The sequence below is a fragment of the Sus scrofa genome, chromosome 1 (assembly GCF_054392235.1).
Source record: "Sus scrofa isolate SSC_HxYL_T2T_F1_AM1 chromosome 1, Sscrofa_HxYL_maternal_Yorkshire_Landrace_v2.0, whole genome shotgun sequence".
Classification (NCBI taxonomy): domain Eukaryota; kingdom Metazoa; phylum Chordata; class Mammalia; order Artiodactyla; family Suidae; genus Sus; species Sus scrofa.
This window is the reverse complement of record NC_139383.1, coordinates 16,213,632-16,238,225: the sequence shown is the minus strand read 5'-3', so window position 1 is coordinate 16,238,225 and position 24,594 is coordinate 16,213,632. Positions and strand designations below refer to the sequence as shown.

General features: G+C 38.4%; 1 protein-coding gene across 10 annotated transcripts in view; it reads left to right on the top strand.

Moving 5' to 3' along the window:
* The window catches only part of PCMT1 (protein-L-isoaspartate (D-aspartate) O-methyltransferase), a 46,687-nt gene extending 23,679 nt beyond the window's left edge, over positions 1–23,008 (top strand). For 2 of the 10 annotated variants that reach the window (XR_002337171.2, XR_014817593.1), the window contains 6 exons: positions 1,841–1,945; positions 5,461–5,581; positions 7,450–7,535; positions 12,232–12,448; positions 20,380–20,523; positions 22,206–23,006. Coding sequence is in view for 8 of the 10 variants with exons in the window: in XM_084979303.1 (XP_084835429.1) it covers positions 1,811–1,945; positions 5,461–5,581; positions 7,450–7,535; positions 12,232–12,401; positions 20,380–20,523; positions 22,206–22,218 (669 nt within the window). In the remaining 2 variants the exon portion in view is untranslated. Of the gene's footprint in view, positions 1–1,489; positions 1,946–5,460; positions 5,582–7,449; positions 7,536–12,231; positions 12,449–20,379; positions 20,524–22,205 lie in introns of all 10 variants that reach the window. The other 8 variants (XM_021067017.2, XM_084979360.1, XM_021067054.2 and 5 more) reach the window with 6 other exon arrangements.
* The last annotated feature ends 1,586 nt before the right edge of the window (positions 23,009–24,594 follow it).

The following is a 24,594-nucleotide window of genomic DNA, read 5'->3' as shown; positions in this document are numbered from 1 at the left end:
CAGCCACAGCAACATCAGATCCTTAACCCACCTTTGGTCTTTCTTTGAATGGTCTTGAAAATGTTTATGAATACAGGCCAATTATTTTATAGAATACCTCCCACTTGAGATTTGTCTGATGTTTTTTTATGGTTAGATATTTGTTAACGTGTTTTTGCCTGGGCTATCCCAGAAGTGATGTATTTTAGTAGATGTCTTGTGATGTCAGGGTGTTCCATTATTGGTGATACTAACTTTAAACATCTGATTGAGGTAGTATCAGTCAGATTTATCCACTGAGAAACTTTTAAACTCCATTGTAAAGTTATTTGTTTTTCCCTTTTGTAATTAATACATGTCTTGGATAAATATTTTGGGATTATATAAATATCCTATTACTTACTCATCAAATGATAATCTACTAGTTTTGACATCCATTTGTGATTTTTGCCTCAATCAGTAATTTCTGATATGGTGCCAAATGTCAATTTTCTAAGTTTTTCATTTCATCTGTATTTGAAACAGTTGGGAACAGTTTCCCCTTATTCTCCATTTATGTTTGTATGGAAGAATGTATTTACTTGTTATCACTATGGATTCATGGATGTATATTTTTATCAACTAGGATCTGGCAGTTTTTTATCAACTAGAATCTGGCAGTGAATGTGCGTATTGCTACTGGATCTGATGGTTTATAGTAAAGAATATACCAAGCAGTTAGGTACAGCTTTTGAGGTACATTTATTAGTTCTAACATTGTATTTTGGAAAAGCAGTGAAGTGTAAGTTTATAAAGAGGATGGAGTAGAGAAGGCTTTATTTCTTGCTTAGGTCGAAAGCATAACCAACATGATTTTACTTGATTTGTGATTTATGTGTACTGTAAACATAAAATATATATCATTTGTCCCTTAATTCCACTTCTAGGAATTTATCCTATAGATATGCCTTATAAGATTATTAAAAGGATTAATCTATTATCTTACCGCTGTGCCTTTTAGGGTTATTTCGTCTCTTTTGTTATGGAATAGTGAAGCTAACTTAAATATCTCATTAGGCATATTTGTTATCATAACACATTCATAGAAAAATATATTCCTCAGCCATAAAAAATGATGAACATACTGTTTATTGTTAAGGAAGCTCCTTCAAGATACAATCGATTTATAAATGCATATATATTTGCTTATATATTCGTAAAGTGAATATGTTCGGAAGGAAGGAATAAGGAGGAGCTGATAACATAGGTTGCCTTTAGGGAGTGAGGCTGGTTGGGCACTTTCACTGTAAGTCCTTTGGTAGCTTTTGACTGAATTAATTACATTTTAAAGATTCAAACGCTTGTGGAGTTCCTGTCATGGCTCAGTGGTTAACGAATCCAACTAAGAACCATGAGATTGCGGGTTCAATTCCTGGCCTTGCTCAGTGGGTTAAGGATCCGGCGTTGCCATGAACTGTGGTGTAGGTTGCAGACGTGGCTCAGATCCTGCGTTGCTGTGACTCTGGCGTAGGCTGGCGGCTACAGCTCCGATTGGACCCCTAGCCTGGGAACCTCCATGTGCCTCGGGTGCGGCCCTAAAAGGACAGAAAGACAAAAATAAATAGATAAATAAAAATAAAAATTCACACACCTGAGATAAAAAATTACTGAAATACTTTAAGTGCAAGAATATTAATCAAACAAGAATTTTCTTATGTAATTCCTGTGTAGATATAAGTATATATGTTATGTTTACATTATTTTGGTAGGTGACCATAGCAGAAAGATTGGGATGAAGTTAGCAACTTTATTTATATGTCATGGTGTATATACTTTATAGAGTCTTTATAAAATGAATACTTGCTTTGTTTTCTTTTGGCAGCATGCGTATGCGCTAGAACTTCTATTTGATCAATTGCATGAAGGAGCTAAAGCTCTCGATGTAGGATCTGGAAGTGGAATCCTTACTGCATGTTTTGCACGTATGGTAAGAGCTTTATTTTCCATCTGGCCCCAACAGAAGTGTATTACATAATTTGGCTACGTATTTTTTTCACTAGCAGTTTTGAGGGTTTCTTTTTTTCTTTTTTCTTGGCCATGACCGCAGCAGAGACATGTTGCCACACAGACAATGCTGGATCCTTAACCCACTGCGCCACAGGAGGACTCCTCTTTCTCTTTAAATTCTATCAGGGAGTTCCTGCTGTGGCATAGTGAGTTAAGAACCTGAGTACAGCGGCTGCAGTCACTACAGAGGCGTGGGTTTGATCCCTGGCCTGGTACAGTGGATTAAAGGATCTGGCATTGCCACAGCTGCAGCATAGGTCACAGCTGTGCCTTGGATTCAGTCCCTGGCCTGGGAACTTCCATATGCCATGGGTTCAGCCATAAAAATTAAAAAAAAGAAAAGAAAAGAAAATTCTATTAGAATAGGAGTTGGAATGTGTATCACTTTGGATTTTTTTTTTTTTTTTTTTTTTTTTGCTTTTTAGGGCCACACCTGCAGCATATGGAAGTTCCCAGGCTAGGGGTTGAATGGGAGCTGCAGCTGCTGGCCTATGCCACAGCCATAGCAACATGGAATCCGAGCTGCAACCTACACCTCAGCTAACAGCAATGCTGGATCCTTAACCCACTGAATGAAGCCAGTAATCTAACCCACATCCTCATGGATACTAGCTGAGTTTGTTACTGCTGAACCACAATAGGAACTCAGGATTTTTTTTTTTTTTTTTTTCTTTTTTCTCTTTTTAGGGCTGCACCCACAGCATATAGAGGTTCCCAGGCTAGGGATGTAATTGGAGCTACAGCTGCTGGCCTATGCCACAGCCACAGCAATGCCAGATCTGAGCCATGTTTGGGACCTACACTACAGCTCATGGCAATGCTGGATCCTTAACCCACTGAATGAGGGCAGGGATTGAACCTGCAACCTCATGGTTCCTAGTCAGATTCATTTCCACTGCGCCACAACGGAAACTCCCTTTTTTGTTGTTGTTTTTTGGTTTTTGTTCTTTTTTTGTTTGTTTTGTTTGACAGAACTTTAGTCCAAACTGGCAAAACTAAAAGAGAATTTATTTGGTTTATAGACTGCAAAGGTATACCTGGTTTCTTGTATGGCTGGATTCATAAGAAGATGAGATGTTGTTATGGTTGATGGATTTCTTTCTGATTCTTGGTTTAACTTTGCTTTCCTCCACATGATGGTCATTATCAGATATCTCTTCTTTCGTGATCAAAAAGTGGCAGCCAGCTCCCAAACTTCATTCTGCTAAGTTCTCATCTGGCAGAATATGATAGAGCCTAACTTTCAAAAACTCCTAGAGGTTTGTTAGGTTTGAAGGACAGCTTCTTTTATATTAAGAAAAATGCTCTTAGAAAAATGCCTTGTTTATTATACTTCAGATTTTATCATCAGAAGCTTATGGTAAATGACAATCCAGAGTACAAGTTTGGAGATCCACTCATGCCCCTTGGAGTAAAGGTTCATCTGTGCTCTGATAATCAGATCAGGTTGATTATGAAAAATTCTGAACCTGGAAGCCAGCTTGGAAAGTTATGGTCTAGTTAAGTTAGAACTTGTGGATTTAATGGTCTAGGATCCATTTAATTTGCTATGAGTATATAGTCTGCAGGCTACTGGAATGTAAGCCCCAGAGAGGTGGGAATTTTGTCTGATTTTTTTTTCATTGATGTGTGTGCAGTGTCTGGCACACAATAAAGACCGGATATTTCTTTTCTGTTGTTTGACTTGTGGTAGACAAGTTAAACCCTCACTAATAGGATGTAATTAAGTACTAGAAATGGTATTTAATAAAGACTTGTTCTCTATACTTGATGTGTTTATGGTTTCAGAGGCATAATTATTTTTAAAAAATCGTTATATTTCTGAGTTATCTTTTTGAAAATGATATTAATATGTTTACACATTTACCATGTGCTTGTCAGTGTTCTCAGCGCTTTTCATGAACTGTCTTATTTACTCCTCCCATCATTTGTGAGTTGTGTATCCCTCGCCTCCTCACTTTACAGCTGAGGAACCTGGTGGACCTCGTAACTTGTCAAGGTTATACAGTAGTGGGAGTTCTCCTGTGGGGTAGTGGGTTAAGGATCTGGCAGTGTCACAGCAGTGGCTTGGGTCACTGCTGTGGTGTGGTTTTGATTCCTGGCCTGAGAACTTCTACATGCTGTAGGCATAGCCAAAAAAAAAAAAAAAAAAAAAAAAATACAGTTGTAAAGTTAGTTGTGAAACAGATGTGAAACCAGATAGTCTGACTTTAGAGTCTTTATTGTGTTAAATTTATTTTACAATTAATATTTATACTTGCGGCCTTTTTAATATTTTTATGTATTTTTATATTTCCCACATGTGGCTGTAGAATCATGTATAGAAATTCCTATAAGATTTTTTTTATGTAACATTTTATTTTATTTTTATTTTACTTTGTCTTTTTAGGGCTGCACCCATGGCATGTGGAGATTCCCAGGCTAGGGGTCGAATGGGAGCTGGAGCTGCTGGCCTACACCACAGCCACAACAATGCTGGATCCGAGCCAAGTCTGTGACCTACACCACAGCTCATGGCAATGCCCGATCCCCACCCCACTGAGCAAGGCCAGGGATTGAATCTGTGTCCTCATGGATACTAGTCAGGTTCTCTAACCACTGAGCCATAATGGGAACTCTTATGTAACATTTTAATATTTAAAATCACACTCTTAAATGTGATTTAAATAAAAAGCGATTGCACTGTTGTCTTGGGACAGACCATGATGGAAAATAATGTAAGAGAAGAAGGAGTTGCCATTGTGGCTCAGTGGGTTAAGAACCTGACACAGTGTCCATGAGGATGTGGGTTCATCCCTGGTCTCAGTGGGTTAAGATCCAGCATTGCCGTAAGCTGTGGACCGAGTTGCAAATGTGGCTTGGATCCCACGTTGCAGTGGCTGCGGCTGGCATCTGAAGCTCTGATTGGACCCCTAGCCTGGGAACTTCATGTACCAAAGGTATGGCCCTAAAAAGAAAAAGAAAGAAAAGGAATGTGTATGTATGACTGGGTCACTTTGCTGTATGGCGGAAATTGGCAGAACATCGTAAATCAACTGTACTTTAAAAAAAAATTCTTTCCTGATTAAAAAAATAATGGTTGCACTTATTTTAATATGTCACCATGCTATTTAATATGGTAGCTAACTCCCACTTCAAGTTCCTGGATTTAAAAATTTGAAACTGAAGAAAGATATTTTTTTAATATTACAAGTTTTTGTAATTTATTCTAGCTTCTTAATTACTGACATAGCATTATTCATTTGAAGGTTATAGTTGAGAAAGTTGTATTTGCTAAATAATTTGTAATAAAGTATTTAACAATCTAATTGGAAGCTTAAGCTATTTGTCCTAATTTCTCGTTACAGAATGTCTTTGGATAAAGAAATACTTTAATGACACTTTATAAAAACAAGGTTAAACCAGTGAATTATTGAACTATTCTCTCACTTCTAGGTTGGACCTAGTGGAAAAGTCATAGGAATTGACCATATTAAAGAACTAGTAGATGACTCAATAAATAATGTCAGAAAGGATGATCCAATGCTTTTGTCTTCAGGGAGAGTGCAGCTGGTTGGTGAGTATCAGAAAGCTTTAAAGATTTCCTCTCTGGATAATTTTTTTTTTCTTTTTGGCCTCACCAGCAGCATGTGGAAGTTTCTGGGCCAGGGATTGAACCCAAGCCACAGCAGTGACAGCACTGGATCCCTTTTTTTTTTTTTTTTTTTGTCTTTTTGTCTTGTTAGGGCCGCACCTGTGGCATATGGAAGTTCCCAGGCTGGGAGTGCAATCTAGGAGCTGTAGCTTCCGGCCACAGCCACGGCCACAGCAATGCCAGATCCTTAACCCACTGAGCGAGGCCAGGGATCGAACCTGCAACCTCATGGTTTCTAGTCAGATTGTTTCTGCTGCACTACAGCAGGAACTCCCAACACTGGATCCTTAACCGTTGAGCCACAAGGGAATTCTTAGAGAATTTTTATTTTCAGAAAAATCCCATGCAAGCTAAATACTACTCAGGGCTAATTATTGTTTGTTTTTTTTGTTTTTGTTTTTTTTTTAAGCATTCACTTTTAAGTACTAAGTAAGAAAAGCTGTTACTCTAAAATATTACACTGGTTCTACTTTTACCATGGGTGACATGACTGTTAACTATCTCAGAAAGTACCATGTTGAGTTCTTTCTTTATTGCTTTTTAAGATGTAATATTAGGAATTCCCACTGTGGCTCAGCAGGTTAAGAACCCAACTAGTATCCATGAGGATGTGGGTTCTATCCTGGCCTCGCTCAGTGGGTTAAGGATCCTGTGCCATGAGTTGTGGTGTAGGTTTGCAGACACGGCTCAGATCTGGTGTTGCTGTGGCTGTGGTGTAGGCCAGCAGCTGTAGCTCTGATTTGACCCCTAGCCTGGTAACTTTCATATGCCCTGGGTGCGGCCGTAAAAAAAGAAAAAAAAGCATAAATAAATAAATAAATAAAAGGCGGAGACGTGAGGAAAAAAGTAATATCAAAGTAACAAGTATTGAATATAAAAAAATTTAAACAATACAGAGAGATGTATAAGAAAGCCCTCTTTTTCCCTCTTGAGTTTTCTAGACATATAAGTATACATATGAGTAAATTTTACACACATTTTTAAAATTGGCTTATACTCTACATATTGTTCTTTAGTTTGCCTTTTTTCTATCTAGTAGTATATACATGTTTCCATGTGAGCACATTTTATATTGTGAAAAATAACATCAAAATATGCCTAAAACGTAAATGTGAAGCTTAGCAAACCTCTCTTTAATCACCACATTGATCAAGGAGTGGGACATTGTTACTACCTTGCTTTTTCTCATCCGTAACTACCTCCCTTTCTCCTGGTGGTAACTAGAATCGTTACTTTTTATGTATTTACTGCCGGATTGAATTCCCATAAATGATGTTTAATTTAATCTTGAACTTTAGGTAAATGGAACCATACATTATATATTCTATAATGAATGATTTCTTTCAGTATTATGTTTGTAAGATTCATCCTTCTTTTTTGCATGTAGTTCATTTTTATTGCTGCATAGCATTCCATTGTAGGAACATTACCAAAATTTGTTTATTAATTCTACTGTACATGGATATTTTGAGTTGTTTCTGATTTGGAGATATTCACAATGCTGCATATTCACAATGTGCATAAGCCCAGATGCACATGTTCACCTGTCATACAAGCACTCATCTCTGTAGCACTCATCTTTGACCTTTGTGATGTAGATTTTTGTGTATGTATGAGATAGGGATCCAAGTATCTATTTTTAATATATAAATAAATTTAATTTTAAATAAATGATGTCCCAGCATCATTTATTTAAGAATCTATCTTTTCCTTGCTTTAAACCTCCTATAATTCTGCACACTGTGTAGTTCTATCTGAACAGATTTTTAAAGTATTTTTTTTTCTTTCAGTGGGGGATGGAAGAATGGGATATGCCGAAGAAGCCCCTTATGATGCTATTCATGTAGGAGCTGCAGCCCCTGTTGTACCCCAGGCAGTGAGTTGGCTTTTTTTTTGGGAGGGGGTTGTGTACTTTATTTAAGATGCACTAAAAGATTTATAGAGAACTTACTTCCAGGTGATGTTCTAAATATCATCTATATTATGTTGCGTGTGTGTGTTTTTTCTTAGTCAATAATGATGCTCAGCTTTTTTTAATTGAAATGTACATTCTCATTACAGTTAGTAGGCAGTTTTTTTTTTCATATGCCAACAGTTGTGTAAATGACATGAAGATTACTGAACCCCAGCTCATGGCTGTCTTATTTGAAGCAGTATTTGATCCAGCTAAGAACTAGTACACCAGTAGAACTGGGAAAATCCGTCCGGAGTTCTTGACCTGCTAATCATTCTGGTATTATTAAATACCAGCATGTGCAGGACTCTGTTAGGTGCATGGGCAAGACCAGGAAGTATTTGTCATACATCTTACCCTCACAGACCTTATGTTCTAGAGGAGATGTGTCCTCCATGTATCAGGGAGATTAATGATATGATAGCATGGCATGAACTTATGATAGATATTGAAGGGAAAAGAAAATACATACTGTAGGAGTTCGAGGGAGGGAGATAATTTTGCATATAATAGTCAAGGAGATTTCATACAGGAATGGAATTAGAGCTGACTCTTAAATAGTAGGATTTGCTTAGTTGCAATGAGAGGAAAGGGGATATTCCAGTCATATATATTACATAGTCAAGGAACTATTTAAGCACAAAATTGAGTTTTTATTTTAGTAGGACTGATAAACTTATGTTAGCCCAAATCCTTGGCTTAGGTTTCTATTATATATATATATGTTTTATTATTTATTTATTTATTTATTTGTTTTTTGTCTTTTTGCCATTTCTTGGGCCGCTCCCGCGGCATATGGAGGTTTCCAGGCTAGGGGTCTAATCAGAGCTGTAGCCACCGGCCTACGCCAGAGCCACAGCAACGCAGGATCCGAGCCGCGTCTGCAACCTATACCACAGCTCACGGCACCGCTGGATCCTTAACCCACTGAGCAAGGGCAGGGATCGAACCCTCAACCTCATGGTTCCTAGTCGGATTTGTTAACCACTGCGCCACGATGGGAACTCCTATATATATTTTTATACATCGTTTTTGACTAGATGACAGGGGCTAAAATTCACACTGTCTTTTCAGTCCAGGCTCATCTACTCCCCAGCCTGTAAGTGCTCTTTTTTGTATGTTTAGACATTTATGAGAAGCTGAAAGTTGGGGGATTTGTTCTATTCACTGATGTGTTGTTTATTGGCTGAATGACTTTAGAAAAATCACCTATTCTCTCTGGGCCTGTTGTCTATTTTTTTAAAAAAAGACCAAACCAGTGGTTCTAAGCCATTTTAATTTTAAATATTAATATGATGTAGAAAGATGTACAAATCATAAATAAATAACTTCATGAATTTTTATATATGAACATAGGATCAGTAGTTTTTTTTTAAACTTTTTAAATTTATTTTTTTAATATTGGCAACCTAGTAGAAACAATTTAAAGTCTGAAACAAGAACAGTGTTTAAGTGAAAGGTCTTGAGTACGGTGCTCATGTTACCCCTAGGCCCCTAGGATGATCTTGAAGGGCATCTGGCTTTAGCTTCATATGAATTTGAACATTTGTAGTAGCACTTTGAAGTGTTGTAGGGGTCTTTACATCTGATCAAATTTAAAGATAGACATGCGTAAGGGTCTTTCCAATTTTGAGATAACAGAGTAAAGGTATTTATGCCTCCGTTGGATATCACCCCAAAACAACTAGAAAAACAAGAAACAGAAACACCAAGTCCATATTCAGTGTTTTGGAGATTATACCTATAATCCTGAGCTCTACAGCGTGTGATGATAGAAAGCAGTTGGAGTAACAACTGACCTGGAAGGGTGCAGGAAGTGGTGCTGGAGGGTGGTATTAATGCAGAAACAGTTTGCTTTGCAGAACTCAGAAAAGGCTTGGAAATTGGAGGCATCAGGTCCTTGGAAATCAGAGATGATGCTTTGAAGAAAGGGGCTGCTACTTGAAATTCTTTATGAGGAACCATTAGCCGTAAACCCTAAGAAAATTGCCGAGAACTGAAGGATGTGATTCTGTAGTTTGAAAAGATCTCTTGAATGCCTAGTACAATGAATTTTTTAAAAAGGAAAAAAAACCCTGCAATATCACCATGAAATTTCAGAATATTAGGGATAGGGAAAATATTCTGAAAGTTTCTGGGAAAACAAAATAGATAATCTGATAAGAATTGGTAATCAGAAGGGCATCAGATTGTAGAAAAGCAGCATTAGGAAGAACAAGTCGGGCAAACCATCACAATTCTGAATTTAAAATGATTTCCAAACTTGAATTCTGTACCCACACATGTCAGTAGATACATAAAGATTAAGGCTCTCTCTTTAAAAATATTCCATGTATTGTTTCATAGAATACTTTTGGAGGAATTGCTTTAGTAATATCCTCAAAAAATGAGGGAGGAGAGAGAGTGGGAAAAACCAAAAAGAAGAAGCTGTGGGATTTAGGAAGGTAGGACCTCTTGTTCAGGAGACATGTGGTAAGAGTTTCCAGTATTATTGCAAAGGGAGGCCCTGGTATGAAAGTTGTGTGGCAGGCCCGAGGAATAACCAGTCCAGACTTAGAGCAGGAGGAAGGAGGTACTGGAACGGAGCCTACCAAAAAATTAAAATAAAGAGGGCACTAATTAGGTAGATTTTATGGTGTGAAAATTTCATTAAGAAGCTGTTGGGAGGCCACAAAAATTTAGACATAGTTACAGAGAAAACTAAGTGAATGAAAAAAAGCTTCACTTTTTAACTGTGGGGAAAACAGCTATTACATAAGAAAGGAAACAATTGGTTACCTCTTGGCTCAGCTGCAGATTGTATTTGCACTGCCATAGCTGAACATGTTTTTTTTTTTTTTTTTTGTCTTTTAAGGGCCGCCCCCGTGGCACATGGAGGTTCCCAGGCTAGGGGTCTATTCTGAGCTGCAGCCGCCGGCCTACGTCACAGCCACAGCAAGGAGGGATCCAAGCCGTGTCTGAGACCTACACCACAGCTCAGCAATGCTGGATCCTTAACCCACTGAGCGAGGCCAGGGCTTGAACCCGAAACCTCATGGTTCCTAGTCAGATTCGTTAACCACTGAGCCACGACGGGAACTCCTGAACGTGGTTTTAATTAAAAATTATATTAGTTGTATTGGGGAAAAGAATATAGAATATAGCTGGCCCTCTGTATCTGGGGATTCCGCATTCAAAGATTCAACCCGTCATGTATTGAAAATATTCAGGAAAAAAAAATTCCAGAAAGTTCCAAAAAGCACAACTTGAGGTTGTTGCATTTGGCAACTATTTACATGGCATTCCCATTGTATTAGGTAAAGTAAGTAATCTATGAGTGATTTAAAGTGTATGTGATATATAGGTTACATGCAAATATTGCAGCATTTTATATAGGGAACTTGAGTGTCTGCGGATTTTGGTGTCAGAGGTAAGGTCCTGGAACCAATTGCCCTTGGATAATTGAGAGACAGCTGTTAATGTATGAGAGCTCAGTCCTCATCTAGCCTATAACTTAAAATAAAAAAGGAAATATTATATATCATGGCAACTATAGTTAACAATACCATATTATGTAGTTGAAAGTTGCTAAGAGAGTTAATCTTAAAAGTTTCCATCGTAGGAAAAAATGGCAACCATGTGTGGTAATGGATGTTAAACTTACTGTGGTAATCATTTCACCTTATATATGTTGTATGCCTAAAACAAATATAATGTTTATATGTCAATTATATTCAAATAAAAAAATAAAAGACATGCTTTAGATGTTAGTGCTATAGAAAAGACTCAGCTAAAAGGATTTAAAATGACTGGATTTAGGGAGCAAGATTGGAGTAGGGGGAAGAAGGCTGCTATTTTTCATTAAAAACCTTGAAATTTGGCAAAATTAAAATGGAAAAAACAAGATAGACTTGCTACAACCAAAATTTTAATTGAGAACACCCTTCCCTGGGATAATATCCAGAGTGAGGTATCTTCCTTACTGGTTTTGATTAGCAGTGATTATGTATCACATTGGGCTACATTCAGACGGTAACGTGACTTAAAAATGATCACTCGGGCTTTGGCTGAGTTGTCTTGGTAATGCGTTGACAAGTGTCCTCGTTCTCATGCTGCAGGGACTCCAGCCCTACTTTCCTTTGCATGTCGTGGTGCCAGTAATGCTAAATTCACTCTGAAAACCCAGGTTCCCTTAGCTTTGGTTCAGTGATGCCCTGAATTCTGTGATAAGATAGGGATTCCTTGCTGGCCTTCTACACTGCCCTCCTCCCCTTCACACCGCGACGTTTCGGAATAGGCAGATAGGCCTTGAAATTTTCTGCTCTGCTTTTGGCCTTCCCAAGAGAATAGTTCTACATTGTGTGGTTCCACTCAGACATTTTGAGTATTGCAGTTGTACCAGGTACTATGTTAGATGCCAAGGGCATGAAAATGAATAAGACACAGTCCCTGTCATCAGAAAACTTGGACTGTGGTAGGAGAGGTCGATAGGTAAATGAATAACAAGTTTAACGTACTTTAATAGTATGTACATACTAAATAAATAAATTTCTGCTTTATGTGTGTGCATAATGATAGACAGTGACGATTAATATAAAATCTATAACTTCGTGTGTAAGTGCTTTTCTTTTTCTTTTAGCTAATAGACCAGTTAAAGCCTGGTGGAAGATTGATATTGCCAGTTGGTCCTGCAGGTGGAAATCAGATGTTGGAGCAGTATGACAAGCTGCAAGATGGCAGTGTCAAAATGAAACCTCTGATGGGAGTGATATACGTGCCTTTAACAGATAAAGAAAAGCAGTGGTCCAGGTGGAAGTGATTTTATCTTCTGCTCTTTCTTCTTCCACACATGCAAGGTGAAAGGGTGTGGATTTTAAGGGCTTAGACTACAAGAGCTGCTTTTTTGGTCGTCACCTTTATGCTACTCCATTTTAACATCAGAAATTCACTACATTAAAAATGTAGAAAAATTTTGCATGGTCTGTCCTTCTTTTGGTTTAACTCATCTTTGGGAAAGGGGGGTGAGACTTGGCTGGCACAAAGATTTTTTTTTTTTTTTTTTTTTTTTTTTTTTTGTCTTTTGCCTTTTTGGAGCCGTACGGGCAGCATATGGAGGTTCCCAGGCTAGGGGTCAAATCCCACAGCCACAGCAACATGGGATCTGAGCTGTGTCCTTGACCTACACCACAGCTCACAGCAATGCCTGATTCCTGACCCACTGAGCAAGGCAAGGGATCAAACCTGCATCCTCACGGATGCCATTTGGGTTCGTTAACCACTGAGCCACGGTAGGAACTCCTACAACTCATTTTTACAGCTGCTCTATGGTCATTGGAAACAAAGGTTTTCATCTGAAGAGAAAGGGCCATCCTTTCCTGCCCCTGTTCATCTCTGCTATACCATCGTTGTAAAGAGATGGAAGGGAAGAGGTACTCTTGTCCCAGTTTTCAAAGGTGTGAGAATCCCAGAGAGGACATCCTCCCAGCTTGATTTCTTTCCATCAGGTTCATAGATATCTGACAGCCTGTGCCTGTTTTACATTCCACTTTTTTTTTAGAACCACTATAAGGAATAAACTCATCATTCTTTAGAGCAGGCTGGCCAATTTTTTAGCTGCTGTTAAGTTCCTGGGGAGGGGTGGGGGTTCTGTAAGCTTGGAGTGAGTGCCCAGGTCTCACATACCCACCCAGAGGGCCAGCAGCATGCAGCAGCATCTTCAGCACAGCATGGCTCATTTTCATGCCCACTTTCTGTGTTTCAGCATAATCTGGATATTTCATTTGAAGCCAAGTTTTCTCTCTTTCCTCTCTTCCTCTTCCCACTCCCTCCAGTGGGTGGGAGTGAGATCAGTAAGTAAGAGTGACATTAGCTAAGACTACTTGACATTAAATGCCAGAATAAGAAAGGCCTTAGGGTTTTCATGTTTTAGAACCTATTTTTTATTTGACAGAGGTACTGATTTTAAGATAATTTCTTAGTAAGTGAAATGGCGATTATAAGTTTAACAGACCTCTTAATTTTGTTTTCCGGAAGGAGGAAAGGCACCTTTTGAATGAATGTTTAACAGCAAAAATAGTAATGAATCTAAATCAGTTTGTTCAAAACTGAGTTTTACTTTTGACTGAATTCTGATTGATTAATACCTTACTAGAAATTGTCTTTTAATTCTTCACCTAATGTAGTTATAGCTATTTTCTTTAATTCTAACATGGAACACAGCTACTACTTAAAAAAAAAAATTAAAAAGCTATTAGTCTTATCAGTGAGAATCAGATATAATTTATTAGCAACTAATTACGAACTTCCTTCACTTTGCTTCTAGTGTGGTTATATCATTCATAATTGTATGATTGCTGCTGTATAAAAGGGCAACATATCATGAAATTACTAAAATGTATCAAGTGAGAGTTCAGATTTTTATTAGGTTAAAAATTTATGGTTTTGTATGCAATAAATATTAGTATTAAACATCCCAATTTAATGATGTAGGAATCACAAAAAGGAATTTTGCTTTTATAATCAGAGGTGGATTTAGCTTGAAGCTAATGGAACTCAAGCTTCGGGGCCTTCACTTGCTTTGGGGCCTTCATGGCCTTATACCTAATTTTATATGCATGATCTTTTGGGTATACTTTTTTTCCCCCTTCATAAAGAGGTCCCCCCCCTTATCTAATTATATAAGCTTAAGATTTCCACACACTTGTATTTATTCCTGATAAGACCAAACTATTTGTATTAAATTTAGAATAATTTAAAAATCTGCAATTATTCAGTCATTTACCAAATATTTAAATATGTATATACTTAGTTTTCTATTTGGCCTTCAGCTTTTTAAAAACATTGAGCAATTTAACATGTTAGAATCATTAGAAACTTTCCTTCAGTTATACTAAGAGGACTTTCTAATTTTTTCTATTACAAATTTTCTATGTGTACAAATACATTTTCGTACATCTGAAGAGGTAGTTCTAATTACAGAGATAATCAGTTACTTAATTGTAAATCTTGAAGTTTAAAGAATATAAAGGTAAAATAAATCTGGAAATGAAATTGGAAAAAAACAACTGCCACAGGAGTTCCTGCTGTGGCGCAATGGGATCGGTGGCATCTTAGGAATGCTGGGACACAGGTTCAGTCCCCAGCCTGGCACAGTGGGTTGGGGATCGGCATTGCCACAGCTGTGGCTTAGGTCGTGACTGTGGCTGGGATCTAATCCCTGGCCTGGGAACTCTATATGCTACAGGGTGGCCAAAAAAAGAAAAGAAAAAAAAGCTATTAAAAAAATGCCACATTAAAAAAAAAACTGTATTGAAAGAAATTACTAGAAAATAAGATGTTCGAAACTATCAATCAGGGCCCAGGCAAGAATCAGAAAGCATGCTTAGGATTTTGAATGTTTTTTTAGCTTTTTAGGGCCGCACCCGTGGCATATGGAGGGTCCCAGGTTAGGGGTCTAATCGAAGGTACAGCTGCCAGCCTATGCCAGAGCCTCAGCAACACCAGATCTGAGCCGCATCTGCGACCTACTCCATGGCTCATGGCAATGCTGGATCCTTAACCTGCTGAGTGAGGCCAGGGATCGAACCCGCAACCTCATGGTTCCTAGTCGGATTTGTTTCTGCTGCACCATGACGGGAACTCTAGGATTTTGAATGATTTTCGTGAATGAGCTATTCAAAGAAATACAGGAAGGGTTATGGGAACCAGTAGAGGATGTTGACATACTCAGGGACCAGGGATACCCAGGGTGATAGCAGCTGTCACCACTCTTGACCTAAGGAGAGGAAACGATTTTCCTGGAACCTCTGAGAGCAGGGACAGAAGAAGGCAGAGGGTGTGTATGTTGTCCCTAAGCAGCGGGCAAGGGGTGTGTTTGGGTGTGTGGTCCCGGACAGGAGCTGTAGTGATAAAGGGAGGCTGCTTTTGCCTCCTCCGGGCCTCTTATCTGCCAGGGCAGACTGGCATTTGGGGGCAGACTTAACTAGAAACCTGAAATCAGCTCTCACCAGCCCTCCTCCCACCTCTGACCCCTGTAGCAGATAGCCCTGCTTCTCTTTATATTTAGGTCTGGAATAGATTTAAGAACATGTAGGGTTTTTTTTGTGCCCTATTTCTACCTACCTTAGGCTAATCTATGCTTAAACTGTTCTTGACAGGGAAAAAAAAATGCATTTATTTTAAATTGCCTTTGGAAAAGCAATTATCTAATACTTTTCTCTGGCAATTTGTTCTGTAGTTAACTTCGTTATATATTTTTCAGTGTGAGAACCTTCTTCTTTTTTTTTTTTTTTTTTTTTTGTCTTTTTGCCATTTCTTGGGCCGCTCCTGCGGCATATGGAGGTTCCCAGGCTAGGGGTCTAATGGGAGCTGTAGCTGCCAGCCTATGCCAGAGCCACAGCAACACGGGATCTGAGCCGCGTCTGGGACCTACACCATAGCTCACAGCAATGCTGGATCCTTGACCCACTGAGCAAGGGCAGGGATTGAACCCGCAACCTCATGGTTCCTAGTCGGATTTGTTAACCACTGCGCCATGACGGGAACTCCAGAACCTTCTTAATACATTCATTAATTCAACGAGAATGTGTGTGCCCACTATGCAGGCACTATTCTAGGGCCAGGAATACACAGCTGTGAATTTGAAGCTGACCCTTTTTGGGGTCATGTAGGGGATCCAAAAAAAAATGCAAAGACAAGACAGTCAAGCAGTTGGAATGTAATGTGTTGACTCTTCCTTGAGGGCGGTAGGGAGCAATTGAAGTGCCTAAGCCAGGCAGTGGTCAGAATTGCATCTCAGAAAGATAACTAGCAGTGGGGTAGAAAGTAGATTGGAAAGGGACAGACGAGGATCAGAAACAGGAGGTCAGAAACAGCCAGTCAGGAGTGCGGGGATGGCGGCCTGGATCAAGGCAGTGGTAGTAGGGATAGAATGTGGTTACAAAGAGTCGCTTACCATTTTTTTTCCTTTTTTTTGGGGGGGGTGCTGCACACACAGCATATGGAGGTTCCCAGGCCAGCTACAGCTGCTGGCCTCTACCACAGCCATGGCAACGCGGGATCCGAGCCTCGACCTATACAGCAGCTCATGGCAATGCTGGATCCTTAACCCACTGAGCGAGGTCAGGGATCAAACCCACATCCTCATGGATACTAGTTGGGTTTGTTAACCGCTGAGCCACAACAGGAACTCCAAAAAGAGTCGCTTACTGTTTTCTAAGTCCTCATCCCACATTTGGGAATTAGCATCTAAAAAAGCTCCCTTGTCAGTTTCTTGCCAGGTTCAGTGATTTATGTTCTTTCAGATTTTCTTCAGGGTTACTTTAAGTACCCGTCCTAGTGCTTTCTTGGGGCGTTTCTCAGCAGCGTTTCATCCCTCTCCTTGTGAGGCATCCAGAGCTGGTTGCAGTGCTCTGGGAGCGTGAGACCCAGTCTTTGCTGAGGAGGTTGATAGAAACTGGATGGAAGAAAAGGGAGAACTTGTGGAGCTGCTGAGTTATAGTGCCAAACAAAGCCCAAAGCTTGAATGTCGACTTTTGTCCCTTTATACTTGGAAACCTGTTCCTTGTGGAGTTCTCTTGTGGCTCAGCATGTATAAGGATCCAGCGTTGTCACTACAGTGGCTGGGGTCACTGCTGTGGCGCGAGTTTGATCCCTGGCCTGAGAGCTTCCACATGCTGCAGGTGTGGTCAAAAAAAGAAAAAAAAAATTTCTTGCAGTTTTGGTAGCTAATAAAAGGGGAGAGAATGCTGGATGGATAGGCTATAAACCTAGAATCTGTGGTATTATGTTAACGACTATAGATGTGTAATATTTATAATGCTTCATAAACATAATGATTTTTAATTTGCATTTTATTTTATATAAGTATATTTATTTTATATACCTAGAAATCAACATTTTGTTAATCTTCTGGCAAGTTTTATTTTTTTGTTTTTAATAGACACAAGAGTCACTGGAATAAGTCCATCTCTGATGTGTGGAACTGAGGAATGTTGCAGGGTTTTCACTCCATAAGTGCTTTGTCTGTTGATGGCTTCTTAAAGTACACATGAAAATGACGTTATGAAGTGACTGGCCATTTCTAGGAATGACAGTTTAGGTCCTAAGGGTATTCACTGATCCTGTGTTCCATATTGTTCTGTACTATCCCTTTTCAATTTCTTTGCATATGTTACAGCATTAGGGTTTATTTTGCATTTTTAAAGGCAAGAGTATATTGTGTTGCTTTTGAAATTCATTTTGTCTCTCAGAATGCTTTGTACAAAATTAATTGTGTGAAGCTTTTATTACCTTAGAAAACCCCTTAGTTAGAAAGTGTTCATGGATTTTGATTGTTATTTCCTGGTAGTACATCTTTTCATTTGTGTTTGTTTGTTTGTTGCTTTTTAGGGCCGCAACTATGGCATATGGAGGTTACCAGGCCAGGGGTTGAATCGGAGTTATCGCTGCCGACCTACACCACAGCCACAGCAACGCCAGATCCCAGACACTTCTGCAACCTACACCACAGCTCACAGCAACGCCGGATCCTTAACCCACTGAGTGAAGCCAGGGATCGAACCCGCAACCACCTGGTTCCTAGTTGGATTCGTTTCCACTGCACCACAACAGGAACTCCAGGATGTACTACTTTTTATTGTAAATGATCTATGCATGTGAGATAAAGATATGGTTCTATAGAATTTTGAACATTAGGAAAAATTAGTAAGTTGAATGGATTTTTGGAGTATTAGGATGTGACAAGGTTGTATATGCCCTAGTAGCAAATTTTTGGTTTTTCTGGCACCGTAAATGTTACAATTCAGGTCTGAATACTTATTTTTTTTTGTTTGGTGCTGTAAATTGCCTTGTATTTTTTTTAATGATTTTTATTTTTTCCATTATAGCTGGTTTACAGTGTTCTGTTAATTTTCTACAGTTCAGCAAAGAGACCCAGTCACACATACATGTATACATTCTTTTTCTCACATTATCCTCCATCATGCTCCATCATAAGTGACTAGATATAGTTCCTTGTGCTGTACAGCCTTCTACAATACTGTTTCTGACTACCAAAGTAATGTGTATACATTGTAAAAATAGGGGGAAAAATGCAAAGAATAGAAGTCACCCATAATCCCAGAGTCTAGAGATAACCACTTATTAACATTTTGCAAACATTTTGTCCTTCTTTTATCCATAGCTCTATATACAGCTCTTTTGAAATCCTAAGGTCATACCGTAGCATTATTTTTAAAAATCTCCTTTTTTATTTAACCAAATGTCATCAATGTTATCCCACATCATTAAACATTTTTTAACATGATTTTTTTCCAGTTTTATTGAGATATAATTGACATATAGCCTTTTTTTTGGTGGGGGGGTCTGTTTAGGACTGCACCCATGGCATATGGAAGTTCCCAGGCTAGAGGCTGAATCAGAGCTGTAGCTGCCAGCCTGCACCACAGCCACAGCAACATGGGACCTGAGTCATGTTTGTGACCTACACCACAGCTCATGGCAATGTCGGGTCTTTAACCCACTGAGCGAGGCCAGGGATTGAACCCATGTCCTCATGGTTACTATTTGGGTTCATTACTGCTGAGCCATGATGGGAACTCCTAGTCTTGTATTAATTTTAAGTGTACAACATAGTGAGTTGATGTATGTATATATTGCAAAATGATGACCACCATTAAGTTTAGGTCTTAAAATCAAGTCTTTAATCCATTTTGAGGCGATTTTTTTGTGTTTGGTGTAAAGTAAGGGTCTAGTTTCATTCTTTTTCATGTGGCTGTCCAGTTTTCCTAACACCATTTACTGAAGGGAGTGTTCTTTCTCCATTGTATATTCTTGGCTCCTTAATTAATTGTGTGGGTTTATTTCTGGGCTCTCTATTCTGTTCCATTAGTCTCTGTGTTGATTTTTATGCCAAATACCACACTGTTTTGTATGCTATAGCTTTGTAATATAGTTGGAAATCAGGAAGTGTGATGCCTCTGGTTTCTTGTTCTTTCTAAAGATTGCTTTGGCTGTTCGGAATCTCTTGTGGTTTTGTACAAATTTTAAGATGGTTCTGGAGTTCCTGTTGTGGCTCAGTGGGTTAAGGACCTGATGTTGTCTCTGTGAGATTGCAGGTTCGATTCCTGACTCAGTGGGTTAAGGATCCAGCATTGCCAAAAGCTTCAGTGTAGTTTGCAGATGAGGCTCAGATTCAGTGTTGCTGTGACTGTGGCATAGGCTGCAGCTGCAACTCCCATTCAACCCCTGTCCTGGGAACTTCCATATGCTTCAGGTGCAGCTGTTAAAAATTAAAAAAAAATTCTATTTCTGTGAAAAATGTCATTGGAATTTTGATAGGGATTGCAGTGAATCAGTAGGTTGCCTTGGGTAGTATGGATGTTTTAACAATATTAATTCTTCCAATCCATGAGCATGGAATATATTTCCATTTATTTGTTTCATTTTCAACGCCTTTTATTAACATCCTATAGTTTTCAGTGGACAACTCTTTCACCTCTTGATTAAGTATTTTTCTAGATATTTTATTCTTTTTGATATAATTGTAAATGAGATTGTTTTCTTAATTTTTCTTTCTGATAGTTTATTATTAGTATCTATAGAAACACAACTAATTTTAGTATATTGTTTTTACATCCTGCAACTTTAGTTTATTCTAACATTTTTTGGTGGCATCTTTAGGATTTTCTATATATAATATGTCATCTGCAAAATGAGACAGTTTTACCTCTTTCGTTCTGATTTTGATACCTTTTATTTCTTTTTCTTGCTTAATTGCTCTGGCTAGGACTTCCAGTATTATGTTGAATAAAAGTGGCGAGAGTGGGCATCCTTGTCTTGTTCCTGATTTTAGAGGAAAAGCTTTCAGGTTTTCACCGTTGAATATGATGTTAGCTGTGGGCTTGTCATATGTGGCCTTTATTATGTTGAGGTACGTTCCCTCTATACCCAGTTTGTTGAGAGTTTTTAATCTTTTCCCCTTTTCAAAAATTTTTTTAAATGGAGAGGCTATTTGGAAATGTTTTATTATGTTGTTGGTCAATAAGGATATTTACTGACAATATCCTTAATGCCTTGCAACAAATAAAATGTGATAAAAGTTATTTTAAAAAAACAACAATATTATCTTTAATTCATATTTTTAAAAGCACAAGTGAATTTAATTCATGAATAGAGCACTTTGCAAGTGAACTCTTTGAAGATTAAGTTACTTTAATGCTTGCGTGAATTTAAGTAAAAGCTGTTTTATGAGAATATAGTACTTAAATTATTGGAAAGAACATATTAAGAGGACCTGGTACTGATAACTTACCATTTAACAGATAACCCAGTGCTATATGACAAAGACAGCTTATGGGAGAAGTAATTTTTTTTTTTTTTTTTTTTTTGTCTTTTTAGGGCTACACCTGCGGCATATGGAAGTTCCAGGCTAGGGGTCGAATCAGAGCTACAGCTGGGCCTATACCTCGTGGATACTAGTTGGGTTCCTTACTGCTGAGCCACCATGGGAGTTCTGGGAGAAGTAATTTTTAAAATGTTTTCTTGCATATTTTATAAAATTCATATTTTACTTAAAAAAACACCATATTGTCCAATAATCTGTCAGTTCACCACTTTTTAGCTCTTTATTTCCTCATTTATTTTAACAACTTTTTAAAAACTTAAAAGTTTTTATAACAGACAAGCTGCAAGAAGTACAAAGAGCTCCTGAATTTCTTCGTGGAGAGTTACCAGTTATTAACATTTTCTGCATTCCTTTTCATTCCATCTTTTTCTCTGCATATACATATACGTCATATTTTTTTCTTGAATCATTTGAGATTTAGTTGCAAACATCTTAATTCTTTATCCCTAAAGTACCTGAGTGTTTAACGATGTTTTTTGTCACTCAGATTACCTTCAAATATGAAGCTTTTAGTCTTTTCTGGTAGCTTCATTTTTCTACTTTTAATAGCTTTATTGAAGTATAATTTACATACCATGCAGCATGTTTTGGACTGCATTTTCATTCCTTCCTTCCTTCCTCCCCCTGGCTGTTGCCGGAACAGTGCGGCACCTGGCTGAGGGAATAGTTTCTTTTGGAGCTGATAAAGATCCCTTATGAAATCAGCTGACAGGTACATTATACCTACAGATGATGCTTTTTCTCGTGAAGAATTTGGATTGAGATTGACCCAATCAACATTTGCTAACAGATACCCTAAACAAAAGACTAAATTTTTGTCCAATTTTATGAATGTAAATATAAGAACTTATCTGAACTCTAAACATTCAAGGCATCATTTTACAACAAATAGTATTAGGAAGATCCTAGATCTACAAGTTTTCATTTCTCTGAATTTTTGGTCTTGAGAAAGAAAGTTACTTTCTAATGAAAAAATAAAGAATCCAGGTTTATTCTTCATTTTGGAGTAGCATGAAGGATGTTTGAAATGGCTGATTTCCATTTTTGCTTTGACTTGGGGTCATTTGCTCAGTTTTGTTTTTGTTTTTTAATAACATATTGCTTGGGGGTCAGGGTGTTTGCCAGTTTATTTTTTGTATCTAAATTATTAGACACGTTCTATAATATGTAACTCCTACTTAAATCTTTCTCTCTTTTCCCCCCCTTAGGGACGAACTGTAAAAGCAACATCAGCTTGACCAGTATATACTATTACAGTGGATTGCTCATCTCAGTCCTCAAAGCTTTTTGAAAATCGACAGCATCACAGCTTGTTTTGGACTTTCTTACACTATTTTCAGCATGAAAATGTATGGTTTTGTGGGATTTCTAATTCTTCAAAGAGGCACAAAAGCCAAATTGGTAGAAGGATGCAAAGTATAAATTTGTGTATTATTACTTTAACATGCCCACGTTTTACTTTAAATATTTTATTAAAAGAAAGGGTTTTGCAAAATTAGTTTGTGAATTGATTTTGAGGAGTGGTTTTTCTTTTCTTAGACTGTTAATTCTGTTCTGATGTTAGTTTATCAGATTGCTTTTGTGCATCAGATAACACCACCATTCACAAGTTAAGATTCTTGGTTTTTGGATGTCTGTTAGATGCTACTAAGAAAATAGAGATGAGCTACCTTTTTAAAGCTTTTGATGTGGTGTCATAGAATAGCATGTTGTAGATACAATCAGCTGCTTTGTTACCTTAAAACTAAGCGTTTGTAAATATTACAACTTAGGAAGAGGACAGGTGTTGTCCCTTAAAACACTCAGCTGTTCAGGTTGGACATGACTGACATAGTTCTTCCTTTCTCTCTTTAGCAGTTATAGGAGACTTGTAGCTCATTCCTGTTTTTTCTGTTTCTAATCTGCTGCTCATAATATATATGAATTTAACATGCTGTGTAAGCTGTGTCCTAGTTACTGAACGGTTTATGCAGTGCTGCTTTGCCAAATAAAATTAAAAGTGAAAGAGGTATTGGTGGTGTTTGAATGTAGAAGAACCACGTGTCCACCAGGTACAGATGCTAAGATCACAGAGAAAAAATTGTTTCTCCGATGCTCCATTTTGCGAAATCCAAGAGGTTATTAGCATTAATGTAGCTGTACATTTGTAGCATGTGACTATGTTTCTTGAGGACAAGAACTACATTTATTATTCAGCTTGCCTAACACAGGGCTGGTCCTCTTATAGAGAGATGTACAGCAGATGCTGAATGAATGAATGAATGAGTTGACCTAATGTCCTGAAAGAACAGGGTTAAGGATAAATTTGCCAAAACCCATCTGTCACCTATAATACGTTTATTAATATAATGACTGTAAAATGAGTTTCTAAGTAGGCAGTAACACATCGGGGTCTTGTATAAATGTGGTTTTATACCTTTTATAGTCGGATCTTAGTTTTTTCAATGGTCTTGGAACTTGAAGAAATGTCAGCTCTAGAGCTGTAGCAGTAGCAGCACTCCCAGCCAAGCCCGTCCCTCTGGTGTGTGCATGTGAGTGTAATCCTGGCTGGTAGATCCTTAGCATATGAGGCACTTCTCCACCTCTTAAGTTAAAATCTTAAACATTATTTCTTTGCAAATGGCTTTAAAAAATTATGCATACATCTTTTCACTAATGTCTCTTCTTGGACAAGGTCTTAGGCACAGGAAACTTGCGTTAGTTGGTGGCCAATGCCCGCGAGTCTGAGGTCATTGCTGCCTTCACTTTGCTGTTGTTATTGTCACTTCTGTACCCAGGCCAGGAACCCTTTTGATCTGGGACTCAGGCATTTGTGGTAGTTTCAAAGGTCAGGGATTCTTTAGGACTTCACATTAAATTAATTGTTCAACTTTTCCACTAGTCTGTATCCTTCCTAGCCATTACCTACCCTTTACTGTATGTTAAGTCCCTTTATTCGGTCTTAGGGGTAGAAAAAGGCCCTTCCTCTCAAGGAGTTTGCCATCTGGTTGAGGGAACACTTTATAAATCTGATAGGACAAACTAAATGGCATCTGATTGGTGTAGACAAATGCCATGCCAAGCACTGCTCATGGATGTTACACTTCTGTGAATTAAAGATTTTTAAATATTGGAGTTCCCTGTCAAGGTGCAGCGGAAACGAATCCGACTAGGAACCATGAGGTCGCGGGTTTGATCCCTGGCCTTGCTCAGTGGGTTGAGGATCCGGCATTGCCGTGAGCTGTGGTGTAGGTCGCAGACACAGCTCGGATCTGGCGTTGCTGTGGCTGTGGTGTAGGCTGGCAGCTGTAGCTCCCATTCGACCCCTAGCCTGGGAACCTCCATATGCTGCTGGTGTGGCCCTAAAAGCACACAAAAAAATTTTTTTTCTTAAATATTGGACGTTCCCTATTGGCTTAGTGGGTTAAGGAGCTAGCATTGTCACTGCTGTGGCTCAGTCACTGCCGTGGCACACTTTGATTCCTGGCCAGGGAACTTCCCCATGCTGTGAATGTGGCCAAAAAAGATTTGTTTAAAATGTTGAGTAAAGAAGAATGGACTTTAGGGGAGCATCAATAAATGGGTAGAGGTGGAAATAATGAATTTTAGCTAGATTTA